Source organism: Eretmochelys imbricata, chromosome 5 (assembly GCF_965152235.1).
Source record: "Eretmochelys imbricata isolate rEreImb1 chromosome 5, rEreImb1.hap1, whole genome shotgun sequence".
Classification (NCBI taxonomy): Eukaryota; Metazoa; Chordata; order Testudines; family Cheloniidae; genus Eretmochelys; species Eretmochelys imbricata.
This window is the reverse complement of record NC_135576.1, coordinates 62,417,984-62,433,981: the sequence shown is the minus strand read 5'-3', so window position 1 is coordinate 62,433,981 and position 15,998 is coordinate 62,417,984. Positions and strand designations below refer to the sequence as shown.

At 41.3% G+C, this 15,998-nt stretch overlaps 1 protein-coding gene across 2 annotated transcripts in view; it reads left to right on the top strand.

The window, feature by feature from the left end:
- The first annotated feature begins 10,398 nt into the window (after positions 1 to 10,398).
- The window catches only part of RIOK2 (RIO kinase 2), a 36,425-nt gene continuing 30,825 nt past the window's right edge, over positions 10,399 to 15,998 (top strand). The window contains exons 1-3 of one of the 2 annotated variants that reach the window (XM_077817235.1): positions 10,399 to 10,584; positions 12,575 to 12,713; positions 14,774 to 14,890. In XM_077817235.1, coding sequence (XP_077673361.1) covers positions 10,411 to 10,584; positions 12,575 to 12,713; positions 14,774 to 14,890 — 430 coding nt within the window. In that variant the 5' untranslated portion in view covers positions 10,399 to 10,410. Of the gene's footprint in view, positions 10,585 to 10,673; positions 10,769 to 12,574; positions 12,714 to 14,773; positions 14,891 to 15,998 lie in introns of those variants that run through there. The other variant, XM_077817237.1, reaches the window with a different exon arrangement.

Below are 15,998 nucleotides of genomic sequence, written 5' to 3'. Positions count from 1 at the left end.
CCACAGAATAGGTTATTATTCAACTTTTTCCTTTATACTCTTTATGTAGTTTAAATACAGCATACACCATTTCTTGGAATTCAGTTTGTGAAAGCAGGAAGGATCACGAATGATTACTGTACATGAATTACATTAAGAATGAAGATCCGAGTTAACAGCCAACCATCAAAACAAGTACAGACAACATGTAGGGCAGACGAAGTACATAAACCTCTTCACAAATGTGAATCCTGTTTTTAGACAAAGACACTGGATGTATTCAATTAAGTAATAATTTCATAACTTGTCATTCCAATAAAAATAATACAACTAAAAAAGAAAAAGATGACATTAAAAAGTTTGATCACCCAAATTTCAGGTCCAACAGATAAAAATATAAATATATATTCTCCATGTGAAGATTAAGAGGCCAAAGTTTAAGCTAATGGAAGAATACTCTTCATGTCACCTAAATAACTTCACAAGGAAACTGGGATGAAAAAAGAAGGGTCTTTAGGCAGTTACACAAATTCAGTAGCAGAAAGTGAAGATTTCATCATATAAATATACATTCAAGACACACACCTACCACTACTTTTTCTGGTATCATTTTAGAAAGTGTTTGAGGAGATGCCAATGCTTTTCCATTATTATGAAATGACAAGTTATAACTAGGAAGCAAAACAAATGTATTTGTTAAACTTCCACTGCTGCAAATAAAATAATTTACATACAGAACAGTTTAAGAGAATAAAATAGAACGTTATTGCCTCTCAATTCATAAACATCCAGTTTAATGATCAACAATACACAGGGCTTGAAAAAGGGCCCTGGTAGAGTCAGAGATTTTAAGTTCATAAGGGTCCATTATGATGATTACATGTAGTCTGACTTCCTGAAGACAACAGATTTCCTCCAGTGACTCCTGTGTCTAGCCCGAAACCTTGTAATTACATTCTATAATGTTTAGAAAGGCATCCCATCTTGATTTAAAGATTCCACGAAAAGGTTACCACATCCCTTGTAATATGCTCTACTGGATAATTACCCTCACTTAAAATGTTCATCTGATTTCTCATTCAATTTTTTCTATCTTCAACTTCCAGACACTGGATTTTATTATGCATTTGTCCGCCAGATTAAAAAGTCTTCTTGTAGAAGGTATCTTCTCCACATGTAGTCCCCTATTATTAACCTTTCCTGCAACAAAATTAAATTGAGCTCCTTTAGTCTCTCACCCCAAGGTATATTTTCCAGTTCTCAAATCATTCTTGGAGCTCTTCCCTGAATCCTGTCCAATTTTTCAATATCCTTTTAGAAGTGACAACAGAAATGGACATAATATTGACCTACTTGTCTCACCAAAGCCACATGCAAAGGTAACGTCACTTCTCTCCTTCTGATTGATATTGCCTCTTAATACCTCCAAGTATTGCATTATCCCTTTTTGCCACAGTTCATGTTTAGCTGGTGATCTTAAATGACTACTAAGTCCTTTTCAAAGACACGGCTTTCCAAAATACCTCAATCCTGTAAGCATGGCCAACATTCTTTGCTGCTAGATGACTGACCTTTCATTTTGTTATACAGGTTGAACCTCTCAAATCTGGCACTCCCTGGTCTGGCACAGGCACCAGCTCCATGGGTGCTCCAGCCCCGGAGCACCCACAGGGAAAAATTAGTGGGTGAGGAGCATCCACCGGCACCAAGCTCCCCGCCCCCAGTCCCACTCCCCCTGCGCCTCTCGCGCGCCGGCGGCCCGTGCTTACCAATTCCTACTCCTCCTCCCTCCCAGCACTTCCAGAGCACCGCAAACACCTGATTCGTGGCATTCAAGCTCTAGGAGGGAAGGGGAAGACTTGGGGCCAGCGGCTGAGACCTGAGGCCGGCAGCCGTGACCCCGGCTGGGGGGCCAGCAGCCATGTCAAGGTTCCTTCCCCACTCTGAACTCTAGGGTACAGATGTGGGGACCTGCATGAAAACCTCCTAAGCTTACTTTTACCAGCTTAGGTTAAAACTTCCCCAAGGTACAAACTATTTTACCTTTTTGCCCTTGGACTTTCGCTGCCACCACCGAACATCTAACCGGGTTTATTATTGGGAAAGAGTCATTTGGAAACGTCTTTCCCCCCAAAATCCTCACCAAAATCTTGCACCCCCATTCCTGGGGAAGGTTTGATAAAAATCATCACCAATTTGCATAGGTGACCACAGACTCAATGGATCTTAAGAACAATGAAAAAAGCATTCAGTTTCTTACAAGAAAGAATTTTAATAGAAGAAAAAATAAAAAGAATCACCTCTGTAAAATCAGGATGGTAAATACCTTACAGGGTAATTAGATTCAAAACATAGAGAATCCCTCTAGGTAAAACCTTAAGTTACAAAAAGATACAAAAATAGGAATATCCATTCCATTCAGCACAGCTTTTTTTCTCAGCCATTTAAAGAAATCATAATCTAACGCATATCTAGCTAGATTACTTACTAAGTTCTAAGACTCCATTCCTGTTCTGTCTCCAGCAAAAGCATCACACAGACAGACCCAGACCCTTTGTTTCTCCCCCCTTCCAGCTTTGAAAGTATCTTGTCTCCTCATTGGTCATTTTGGTCAGGCGCCAGCGAGGTTAACCTAGCTTCTTAACCCTTTACAGGTGAAAGGGCTTTTCCTCGGCCAGGAGGGCTTTTAAAGGTGTTTACCCTTCCCTTTATATTTATGACAAGCAGTGACCCCAGGTGGCAGTGGGGCCCCCAGATGGGGGGGGCCAAGCTGGGTGCAAAGCCTGGGCCTGCTACAGCACCCCCCGCACCCCTACTTCCCACGCCTATGGAGACCTGCTGACACTCTGCATTAACCTCCTGTGGTTCGGCACTGGTCAAGTCCCAAGGGTGCCAGATTAGAGAGGTTCAATCTGTATTACAACTAGAGCTGGTTGAAAATATTCAAATTTCAAAATTTTCCAATGAAAAAATGGGACAATTTTTAGTAAAAATGTCTGCTGAAAAAGTCATCTCATATTTCAGACCGCTCTAATTAATGTACATGCTGTTTATTATGTCCACCTGTAACATACCCAGGGTACAATCTAGACTATTAAGTAACTGTGCCATCCCTGCTCTTACCTGTGATGCTTTTCTGCTGTGGTCTCCAGCCAGCATGTAAGTTAGTCCTATGTACACCTATGTCTGTGTGCACTGGCACCCTGCTAGTCACCTCCAGGCTTTTACTAGCTGAATCATATTGCAGGATGACCCCAATACACGCCCAGCCCCAGATTTTCCGCAGAAATTTACATCTGGTACTTCCCAGCCCTCTCCTGAACAATACAAGCTTAGATAAAGTCCATCATTTCATTAATAGAAATGATATGCACAAACCTTGTTACTCCAGCTGGAGTTTCCCAAACACACTAATTCAAACAGTGGTTATATAAAACAATAAAACAAATGTATTAACTACAGAGAGATATATTTTACGTGAATACAAGTAATCAGGCAAAATGTTACAAGAATAATAAAGATAAAATGCAACTAGTGCCTAACTTAAACTATGTTAAATTCAAAACAAAGTTTTTCTCACCACATGTTTCAAACTCCTTAGGCCAGGATCCCTTCTTCTGTGTAATGGCTCCTTCCTTTGTTCCTTCTCGTGCAGTGAACTGGCCGAGAGAGACAGAAGAGGAGGGGTACTTTAGGGTGTCTGCCCCTTCTTTTTATAGTCCTGTCTACCCTTTGAGAAGCATTTCCAGCTGGGAGCATAGCGACAGGAAGACTGTGTGGATGGGAACCCCATACTGTTTCTTTGCTAAGATGTAGATTTTCTGCTCTTGCCCATTTCTTGCCAACAAATAGCCACTTAGCAATTAATGGTCCACTGACCTTGTTTACATCTGGCTGAGGCATCAGCTGCCCTTTGTCTCTGAGGAACTGGTTTGTTCACTACCCAGATTTGGAACATGTTTTAATAACACCATACAGTGGAATCTTATAACTTTACATACAGTGTTGCCACACATATTTTATGGTTTTTAAATAATACTTCACAGGGCATACTTTGTATAAAGATTATTACAATAGTGTGCAAGTGGGGAAATACAGGGGTACAGTCTATCACACCATTCTACAAAGTGATCCAGATTGCTCTCTAACAATGACCTATCCTCGATATTATTTGCCACCGCATTTCTCTTTGTGCCATCTACAAACTTTATTAGAAGTGACTTTACATTTTTCTTCCAGAACATCACTAAAAATGTTGACTAGCATAAAGCCACTGAAGCAGATTTTGGAACCACTTAATGACTTGTCTAAAATTTTAATTTATATTAGCGTTTACAAATTAACTGTGATATAGCTTAACCTCCCACTAACATACAAAACACATTTTTGGAAAGTACCATCTACAAATAGCAGATGCTAAACGCTTAATGTTCTCTCTCATTCCACAAGTGCACAAGGTCACCAGGTGAATATTCAGGGTAATGTGCTCTCTGGGTTTCTTCTCAAACATGATAATTCTATACACTAATGTGAATCTAAACAACTCAATGGGTTGAAGCCTTCCATTTCTATTGGCTCACATTTTCATATAAACTTCCTGGTTCCTTATTCATATTTTATGTCAGCCTGGGATCAGACATTTGACTCCTTTGTATGTTTGCTCTTCCAATACCTCCCCTGTGTTAGGGGAAAACTTTGCTTTCCTGTGTAACCATATGCTTCTCAACATCTTACAGAGGTAACTAATACTAGATCAATTTCACTGACCCATATTAAACCAACATTTGGAAGAGCTTTCTCTCTATATTGCAAGGTACAGACAGATCATTTTCCCATAAATATTGCCAGAATTGTATTGGCAGAAAACCTAAGTTTTCCAGGTGGGCTAAACATCTACACTGTACTGTTTTATTAAAGCTCATTAAAGACTGAATTTCACATGTGGCACTAAAACTAACTTTAATCTGATTGCATCTGAAGAAGTGGTTTTTTTACCCACAAAAGTTTATGCCCAAATAAATCTGTTAGTCTTTAAGGTGCCACCGGACTCCTTGTTGCTTTAATCTGATAAAGTATGATGGGATCTTAGTTCTAGTATGTTTTAAAAATAGGAACACATCTGATTTCAAAAATAAAACCACGCCTGGGGAAAGAAGCAAGCCAGAAGCTGAGTGGCCTGGGTGTCACTGTTCTTTTGAAATCAGAGAGGTCAGTGGCCTGTGCTCCCCTACTGATATTGCAGAAGGGGATGAGGTTGAAGCAGAGTAGCCAGACACTGTTAACCTCACTGAGAATTTGACAGCCAACTGTTGAGCTGCTACTGATATGCCAGAATGCTAGGGAAGGGCAAGGCTAGAGAACAGACTGAGTGACCCAGATAGAACTATGGTTTTAAATGCAGGGGAAGGAGGAATTAGGAATGGGGGCGTGTATAAGTGGATTTATGTATATGGGGTACACGTGTGATGATGAAGGAAGAGGAGATTGAGAGTGTTGCCTTTTTCCAAGCAGGAGATTTCATGATTCAGTTTCCCATCTGAAGCAGAAATCAATGACAGAATAAGGTACTTCCTCAGGGCTTGTTCACAATTATTTTGCAAAAGCTTCTGGGCTAAGGTGCCACTGCCCTGTGCCAAGTAGCAGTTGCCTTGGGCCTCTCTTTCTGGTCTCACACTAATCTCTGTGGCTTTCCTGCCCCAGCTTCTGAACTTTACAAGTATTTTAACCTTCTAGCTCACAGCAGCTCCTCTGGAACAAACTTGGCATCAGTCTTCCTTTTGTGCAGCTGCTTTGCAATACAAAGGAAGCTTGCCAAAGAAATGTGCTTTAACCCACCAATCTCCTCAGCTAGAGTTTAGATGCTTGTACAGCAAAGACCCAGTTCAGCATAACAGGAAAAACATTTTAAAGAAGTTTTGAGGAGAGAAAGATCAATCCAGAAAGAATAAGATTATTTGCAGTGGAGTGGGTGAGACACTAATTCAGACATTTTGTAGGAGATCTGCCACTCCAAGAACTGCTGCCACTACCTAGAAACTAACTATGCTGTTCATGGTTATTTGTGTGACAGCAGTACTTAGTATTGGGGGTGTGCCTCCAGGGAATAGGCATAGTAAAGACAGTGCCCAGGGTGGGCCTCCAGTCAGAGTCCTCAGTTTTGTTATGGGAATAAAACTTGTTAAAGCAGTGGGTACTCATACTCCCATATATCTGACACAAACTTAAAGGCAGCATCAAAAAACAACTGCTCAACATCGACAGCAACACAAGAAATGGGAAGCAGATCCTGAATTAAAAGTATACATCTTTGTAGTTGTTTAATTTTTTTTTCTAGCGACAAATATTACAGTTTGAACTATTTTTGTGCTTCCAATTTAACTTCTTTAAATGTGTAGACAATGGGCTTGATTCAACAACATATGCATCCCAAAATTTCTTTTATGTGATTTTTACATCTCTTTTACAAATATTTGTCAGTAAAACAAGTAATCATTATAAATTGTTCTTTAGTGTTTTGAGAGGGGTGGGAAAGGTTATTTTATTGTTCAAAACTAAGTTTATACTAACAGTGCTTCATTGTTAACTTAACTGTGAGGTTTTCACGGTTATTCTCTGTAGATTGACTGTGGCCTCTGCAAGGGAATGCCTTTGTGGCTTTCTGTGCTGTGTCATTGCACTCTGCATCCGTAGAAGAATCTTCTGGCACACTCCAAATTGCAGAAGCATATTTCAAACACCCAAAAAGAGAAGGCACCAAGTGAACTACAGTCAATTCAGCAAAAAGAAAAGGAGTACTTGTGGCACCTTAGAGACTAACCAATTTATTTGAGCATGAGCTTTCGTGAGCTACAGCTCACTTCATCGGATGCATCCAATTTATTTGAGCATGAGCTTTCGTGAGCTACATAAATTGGTTAGTCTCTAAGGTGCCACAAGTACTCCTTTTCTTTTTGCGAATACAGACTAACACGGCTGTTACTCTGAAACCAGTCAATTCAGCAGTATTTCATTTGGAATATTTCAGGGGAATAAGAAGAAGCAGAATTAAAACTGGCTTGCTATATAGCACAGCACAGCTCAAGCAGTTGACCATTAAAGACAGCTAATCCCATCACTGAATCCTAACTCTAAAGTGTTATAGACATTTGCACTTCATCATACCAAATGTAAATCACTCAATGTTTTCGGTCTTGAGCTGCACAAGGAACTACTCGCAGATATTGGTGACAGCTTCTTTTCACTTCTAATTGATGAGAACACTGGTAGAATACTAACAAAGGCTCTTTCTGTTGTGATTAGATACTCTAGTTTTTCAAAAAGCAAAATGGTGTTAATTTTCTTCAGCATTATTCCTGTAACTGACACTGATGCAGACTCATTAGTACATTCTTTGCATAACGCTTTAAAAGAGATGATCTGGACTTGAAAAAATACATTGGCATTGGTGTAGAAGATGCATTGGTGTAGAAGATGCCAACGTTATGGCTGGATGCAACCATTCAGTATACAAGATACTGAAGAAAAAGGTGCTACACACAGAGGGCTGGACAAGAAGCAACAGGGTCCAACTAAGCATAGCAGATTTATATTAAATCTTAGAGAAAACTTCCTTACTGTAAGAACATTAGGAAATGGAATAGACTGCCTAAGGAGGTTGCGGAAGCTCCTTCACTGGAGGTTTTCAAAAGGAGGCTGGATACCCGTCTGTCTTAGATTGTTTAGACACAATAAATCCTGCATCTTGGCAGGGGGTTAGACTAGATGACCCTTATGGTCCCCTGCTAACCCCACCCTGGTAAAGTTCTTTTGCCATTTTCTAAACCTAGTTGGAAGCAAATCAACTGAAGTATTACCAACAAATTTGGATTTCCTTGTGCATAAAATCCCGTTCTCACATAGTTCAAAGAGGAAATTTTTGTACAGGGAACGGTACAAGACTATAGAAGGTTCTGAACAAAGAATGATGATTCAACCAGCGGCAACTAGGTGGCTCACTCAGGGAGAATGCATTTCCACTATTTGGAAGAAGTGGGATGCTCTTAACTTACACTTTCAATTGTAAAAGGACTCAGAATGGTGTTACACAGCAAGTCTCCTTAGTAGCATATTGGCTGACACAACAAACATTATCCAATCTTCTTGAAATAAACACTTTGTGACCTTAACAAAATCAACACTGTTCCAGGCAGGCCCTACAAGCTTTTTCATGATTTAATGATGTACTGTCAGTCACGGTTGAAACTTATAGTTAATCCGAGTCAACTAAAGAAAATTCCCTCCTCAGAACTGGCCATTTTAACTCTGACGCATACATCATGCCCAATTCTGCCACATAACCGGGTTATGACTTCAATTGCTAAGTTTATATTGTGAAAGACAAAGCAGCCGTTCAGACGGTGAAGAATAAGTGCAAGGCTATGCTGGTGCAGATGGCTCACAAACTGAGGAGTCGACTATCAACAAACATTCATATTCAGTAGAACCTCAGAGTTATAAACAAACACCTCATTTGGACCCTGAAGTCTGCAATCAGGCAGCACCATATACAAAAAAAAAAGCAAATCTAGTACAGTACTGTCTTAAACATAAACTACTAAAAAAATAAAGGGAAAATTTAAAAAAAAATTTGACAAGGTAAGAAAGCTTTCTGTGCTTGTTTAATTTAAATTAAGATGGTTAAAAGCAGCATTTTTCTTTCACATAGTAAAGTTCCAAAGCTGCATTAAGTCAGTGTTCAGTTGTAAACTTTTGAAAGAACGATAATGTTTTGTTCAGAATTATGAACATTTCAGAGTTATGAACAACCTCCATTCCCAAGGTGTTCGTAACTCTGAGGTTCTACTGTATTGGAAAAACTGGACTCGCTACACCCAAAAGATGCAGTGTGTACAAGTTAAAAGCCCAATCACCAGCCTTGCACAGCAGTGCCACATCACATCAAGAAATACAGAAGACTGAGGAGGAATGGCGTAACTCAGCAAACAAAAGGTGGAATACAAGTGACTAATCATCTTTCTGGTTTCAAGTGTTTAACAGTATGGACGCTGCAGAAGACAGGTAATATGATTATGTTGCACAGCTTGCCCCAACCACGTTGACTCCACTTATTTCAAATGGCACGGTGAAAAGAACTGTCAATACTGCAACTAGTATGAAAACAAAACAGAAATCAACTGCAAGGAGGACATTAGAAAGCCTGCTATGGGTGAAATATGGCTTTCAGTGGAGGGGGTAGCACGGTAGGAACCTTCAACTAAAACAGAAAATGCTGCAGAAATTCACCTGCAAAATATATAACGACCCTGGAGCAGGACTGCCTGGATGTCCCTCTGTTGGCTGACTGGATGGGGAAATGGCTCATTTAATCAATACAAATGGTATATCGACCCCAGGCACCCTAATAACTTTTATAAAATGTAAGTAAAGTTTAAGTTTAAGTTAAAAAATCACTTTTTGTTGTTGTTTTTAGGGATGCAAGTCAGATGCATGCCCACGCAGGGAAAGCTACTGCAAACGGGGAGTTTGTTGCCATCACTAGCTCAGCAATCTTCAGCTGAGAGTCGTTTCCGGCACCCCTAGAACGGGCCAGGCGCGGTGCAGACGGACACTGCTCCAGGGCAACACACGGAGACCAGGGTCGGCACGGACCGCGGAGAGACACCCAGGGACCTCGCAGCCCCCAACATGGAGGCTCCGCGAGAAGCCCACGTGCCCCGCAGCCCATCAGTTCGGCGTGGCGGCCCGGTTACCCGACCCGAGACACTCTCGTGCCCCGTGCACAGGGCTGGGCGGATCCGCTCTACACCCGCCTCCTTGCCTCTGAGCTCGCCTCAGAGCCCCTTCGCGCATGCGCGCTTGGAAATGTAACGTTCTGCCCTCACCCTCCATCCCATGCGCGATAGCCCACCGAGCATCCGCCCACTCGTCCCGCGAAACCCAATGCGCAGGCGCAGTAGGCTCACACTGCCCTGGTGGCGCAAGCGCAGTTGCAGCCGGCATCGCCACTTTGGTCGTCAGTTTGGGGGTATAACTTTGCAAGTTACCTTTGTCGGGGGCAGCGGTAGGTGTCCGCGGTGGCGGCCTCTGGAGTTCATTGTCCGTGCGGTGGTCAGTCGCTGGGACAGAGCCTCTGCTTCGGGAAACGAGTTACTTCTCTGTCTCTCGCAGAAGGACGCTTCTCCTAGGCAGCCGATCCTGGCAGATATATATACGGCTCATGGTAAAACAACCCAAAGCGAAAAGGGTAGTCAGTTAATCCAGCCTGGCCCTATGAAAGCAGCCCAAGAGAACGCGTATTCTACGATGGATCTGTCGCGAGGTTACGCGGACTTATGTCCGACCAGAAATATAAATGTTTATGCAGCTGCTAGGACCTGACCTGCACAGCTTGGCGGAAGTAACGTCAGCTTTCGCGCTTCCCAACGTTTGCGCATGCGGACAGTGGCAGAACTGGGACACGGGGTTCCGGGACTCGGCTCCTTGTGGCCCGGGCAAGTACCACGCCTCTGTCGGGTGGCCCAGGAGCAGCAGGGCGAGGCCATGGGCCGGCTGAACGTGGTGATGCTGCGCTACCTCTCCCGCGACCACTTCAGAGTCCTGACGGCGGTAAGGAGGCAGCCGGGGCGGGCCGGGGAAGCCACGGGGCCGGGCTGGGGGCGGGCCGCAACCGCGGGGCAGTGGGAGAGAACGCGGCAGGAAATAGCCAAGCTGGCTGCGTTCATCGGTGTGGCCGCGCTCCCGAGGCCGGGCCGGGTCGGTGCTTGGCGGGGAGGCCGGGCTTCCGCAGGAGGTGGGGCTGGTGCTGTCCTTAACAAGGGAAATACAGAGCGTGGAGCTAGTCACTGCTCACCGAGGGTGACACCGATGTGAGGTGCCCTGGTTCTGCTCAGATGTGTCACCTGGCGATCAGTGGGGGGAGGTATAGCTCAGTGGTTTGAGCATTGGCCTGCTAAACCCAGGGTTGTGAGTTCAATCCATTTAGGGATCTGGGGCAAAAATTGGGAATTGGTCCTGCTTTGAGCATGGGGGTTGACTAGATGACCTCCTGAGGTCCCTTCCAACCTTGATCTTCTATAAAAAGGGGAGGGATAGCCCAGTGGTTTCAGCATTGGCCTGCTAAACCCAGGGTTGTGAGTTCAATCCCTGAGAGGGCCATTTGGGGCAAAAAATGGGGATTGGCCCTGCTTTGAGCAGGGGGTTGGACTAGATGACCTCCTGAGGTCCCTTCCAGCTCTGATATTCTATGATTCAGTGAGTTCGGGGGTTGTTCAATTCTCCCGGCTGTGTCAGACAAGCAGTGTAAAGGTTTTGGTTGGATACGCTGTTCATATCCTGATGTACATTGTTGGGTGGTGATGTTGGCTGTTGCTGTGTTCCACCCCAAGTGCAGCTGTGATTCGGTCTCTGAAGCAGCTTCTCTGTAAATTGGAAAAGGCTTTGGAATTGTTTCCGATGAAAGACGCTCATTACCTGGTTAAGCAGAGCTGGATTTCCAGTCACTTACTGAAGTATGGGGGGGGAACAAGGAGTACTTGTGGCACCTTAGAGACTAACCAGTTTATTTGGGCATAAGCTTTCATGGGCTTCTGATCCAGTGGCTTTTAGCCCACAAAAGCTTATGCCCCAACACGTTTTTTAGTCTCTAAGGTGCCACAAGTACTCCTCGGTTTTTGGGTTTTTTTTGCTGATACAGACTCACACAGCTACCACTCTGAAGTATGGGGGTGTCAACGTTAGGCTTTTTCCCCATAAAAATTTCCCATCATTTCAGTTCTGCCTGTGATAGTAATAGTGGGCATGCTAAAGTAGACATGGTTCCTGGTGGCCACTGATTTCTGACCACTGTATGTTCTAATCTTTCTTAGGGCAGGCCTACACGTGCTTAAAATGCCAGTGGCCACCTATGTCTTATCTACTCTGGCACTCACACCATTGCTACCATCTGTACAGTTGAAATAGAAGTAGAACAGTGGGAAATCTTCCAAAAAATGTAACCTACACCTATCTATCTGAATTCTTATATTGCACCCATCATTGTAGTATGTGAGAAATCAAGCAATTTCTCTGACCCATAAGTTCTGTAGCTTCAAGGTGACTGCTCTGATTTCCCCACAGGAACAGGACATTGAAGCTTACAAGAAGCATGGCATTGTAACATTTTATTTGCTACCCAAGTCCACAACAGAAAGGTTTAGAACTTAGGTCATGATCCTATAGGGATTATCCTACTGGGAAATCCAGTGCTCCTTTTGTCCTGCTCTCCATCTGTATATCCCTCGTATTGGCCTCTAGTTCATAGTTTGTCTGGCTAGGACAGTAGGTTTCTGTTAAACTTACATATATTAGAGACCTTATGTTACATTCCCTAAACAAAAGATTTTCCATTTGCATTATAGATTTTCTTTTCAAACAACTCCATCAGTACTGCTAGTCAAGCAAACAAATTTAAAAGCTGAATTGAATTAAAGAAACTTTGTGTAGTACAATATGTTTGTGTCAATATGTGTATGGAAAGTAAGTTTAGGCTTGATGTAGAGAATTGTTATTTCATTGTCTAGTTGGGGCGTTCAAGTATGTCTTTCATTTATTATTTCAGGTGGAGATGGGTATGAAGAATCATGAAATAGTCCCTGCTAGCTTGATTGCCTCCATAGCCAGCCTGAAACACGGAGGATGTAACAAAATTCTGAGAGAGTTAGTGAAACACAAACTCCTAGCTTATGAACGAACTAAAAGTGAGTATGAATCCCCCATGAAAATCATAGTTACTTCTGAGTTAAAGTTGCTTAAGTGCATTTCCTGTCAATGCAATCACTAAAGATCAGAGAAATTATCAGTGAAGACATTTGCATCTGTTCAAATGCCTTGTCACCTAAACATAATGTCCAAACATGCTCAGACTGTGTAACTACACAATAAACTCCCTGTCCATTCTAGCATAGTCATCCAATGTGCACACATTTAATCCTTCTCAGTTTCACTGAAATGCAAAACCCCAGGGTGGCAGAGATTGGGCAGGATCAGGCTTCGATCCCCCCTCCTTGAGTTGTTTAGTAATTTTTGTTGTCAGCGTGGTGACAATGAAGTTTGAGAACCCCTGGTCTGGGGACAGCCAATCATGGCTAAGAGAGGTTTTGTCATAGGAGGAGAGTGAAGTCTTGACTAAACTGAAAAGTTGTACCACTTTAACTATACTGATAAAAGTGTGTCTGCACAAAGGCGATTATGCTGTTTTAACTAAATTGGTATTAAGGTGCTTTATATTGGTATAGCTTTTCTATACTGGAAAGAGAATAACTATACTGGTATGTTTTCTTTATACCAGTATAAATGTATCCATACTAGAGCTTTTATCAGTATAACTTTTCTGGTTTAAAAAAAAAAAAAATCAGATCCCTAACAGAAATTGTTACATAGGTAAAACTTTTAGATGTAGACCAGGCGTTAATTCAGTCTACAGGATGTATAATGTCGGGTTTCAATCTAGTTTAAGTGCAAATCTCAGCGCAATTTTATGATGGGGCTGCTAAGATGCCTGCATAATAATATTATTCAGAAAATTCAGAGCACTAAATATATACAGAACAGTAAGATCCCAATTATGCACGTGCATATCTTTACACGCTACCAGTAGACCCCTCAATTTAAGTAGGGTAATTCAGAGTGCATAAATTTAAGCATGTGTGTAACTCTTGTAGGATTAGGACCTACCATAATAAGGATGAAATATATTGACATTTGTGATAATTTGTAATGCTTGATGTATCTGAGAAAGCTTTTGGTTTTGATAAATAGACTTTGAATTTTCAGGATTTTTTTTTTTTTTGAATGAATGAAATTTAAAATTAATTTGTCAAAAAAGAGTGGATGTGGAAATATTAGAGTATGTTCCTTTTGGAAAAATTAGCATTCATATTCTTTTTAAAAACCTTAACAGAGATCTGGTGAAGTAGTTTGACTGTATCACTATAACAAGATTCCATTCTGCCAACAATTTCACCAAGTTCTGTGGGTTACATAAGTACTGATTGATGTTTCCATAAGTTCTGTTCCCTGGAGCAACCAATCTTTGGTTTTTCAGTGACAATAACAAACCACGTGTGTGCGTATGTATGTATATAATATATAATCTTGCTGTTATACGTTCCGTATTTGTGTTTTTACAGTGCAAAGCTATCAAAAATGTGAAGGACATATTTTTTTTATATTAGTTAATGTTTCCTGCATATAAAAATACTCAGTGTTTAATGTTTTAACAGTACAATCAACAAATGTTTATCCAGGTTCAAAAGAAATCCTGTCTCTTGTAGCCGTTATCTATTTTCTCTTTATATATTGTAAACCCGTACTTCTTTTGCTATAGCAAGAGAATAACGGATATGTAAGCAATTAACAGAGCATTTTTTTTCTGTTTCTTGACATCCCCTGTTCATCCTACAAAAATATAAAATTTGACATCACTTCATTATGTGTAAGAGAGTCCTGGAATCCTTGACCCTGTATTCTTTACTGTTACCCTCTCTTCAGTTATCACCCTCCATTCCCTTTTTTCTTTCTCGCCATTTTTGCTTCCTTCCCTGCAGCCACCCAATATCTTCATGTGAACGCATTGTTCTCCACTGGTTTTCATTTTGCTGGCATCTCAGAGTCAACATTTGAGAAATTTTACTTGACTAGAATGGAGCAGTTAAAGTTGAATCTTTTCACACACTACCGTAACATGGTTTAAAAAAGAAAGATTCTAATAGTGGTGTGTGCATAACATTTCACGGAATTTGCTCTTATATTTTTTCAGCTGTCCAGGGCTACCGATTAACTAATGGAGGGTATGATTACCTTGCCTTGAAAACTCTATCATCTCGACAAGTTGTCAACTCTGTTGGAAACCAGATGGGTGTTGGCAAAGAATCAGGTAATTTTAAAAATACTTTTTTAAACAAATATATTAAAACAAAAGCTGTTATACTGAATATTGGACTTGTCACAAGTAATCCAGTAAAGTTTCATCTGGCTAAATAGTTCACTAATTTATCAGAAACTTGAACATTTCAGAGTAGCAGCCGTGTTAGTTTGTATCTGCAAAAAGAAAAGGAGTACTTGTGGCACCTTAGAGACCAACAAATTTATTTGAGCATAAGCTTTCGTGAGCTACAGCTTACTTCATCGGATGCATGCAGTTATCCTTAGTATAGAAGGAATTCTGGAAAAAGGAAATCCTAGTCATGTGAAATTACATTATCATTCTGTTTGAAATGCCATACAATGCCATCAGCAAACTTTGAATTTTTCTTCATTTGAATGGCTCTGGAATTTTCCCTTCACTTTGGCCACTCTTCCTAATATTTGAGTAGTTATTTGAAATGATAGTTAGATTGCATTTGTATTACTTTTGGTAAATTTTTATTTATTTGAACTGTTTGTTTAAATACCTTCTGAAGAATTTTGACTTCAGTGGAACCGTGATTTCACCCTTCATTTTGATACGATGCTGTTTCTATAAGGTGTTCTTTCTATTCTTTTGTTATTTCTAATAAAGAAAAATTTCACATGACTAGGATTTCCTTTTTCCAGAATTCCTTCTATACTAATGACAAACACTAGATCTAAGCATGCAAACATTTGCAAACAATTCAGCGTATTCAAACTTACCAGCCTATTTTCAGTAAAATGGGTTAGCTTCAGCAGTTCTCATCTGAGATGGGATACTACACTATGGCACAATAAATTAGCAGAATACTGTCTTGGTTGCTCTTAGCCTTGCATGGAATGTGGTGAGGTGTGATGTTAGATGACTTAGCATAGAACTGTCACTGAAGAATGAGGAAGAGCATTGCAGGACTGACTTGTAAGGACCAGGTACATCTCTGTAGGTGCAGTGTCTGGTTTTCCTGCTGCACAGGGGTGTAGTGAATCAGAGCAACTAGAAGCGTTATTGAAACTTGTTCCCAGGAGGTATGTTCCCAACATTACTGGAAATGTTTGTGCTACATTAGAAGCATTTTTTGGGGATGTACACAAAT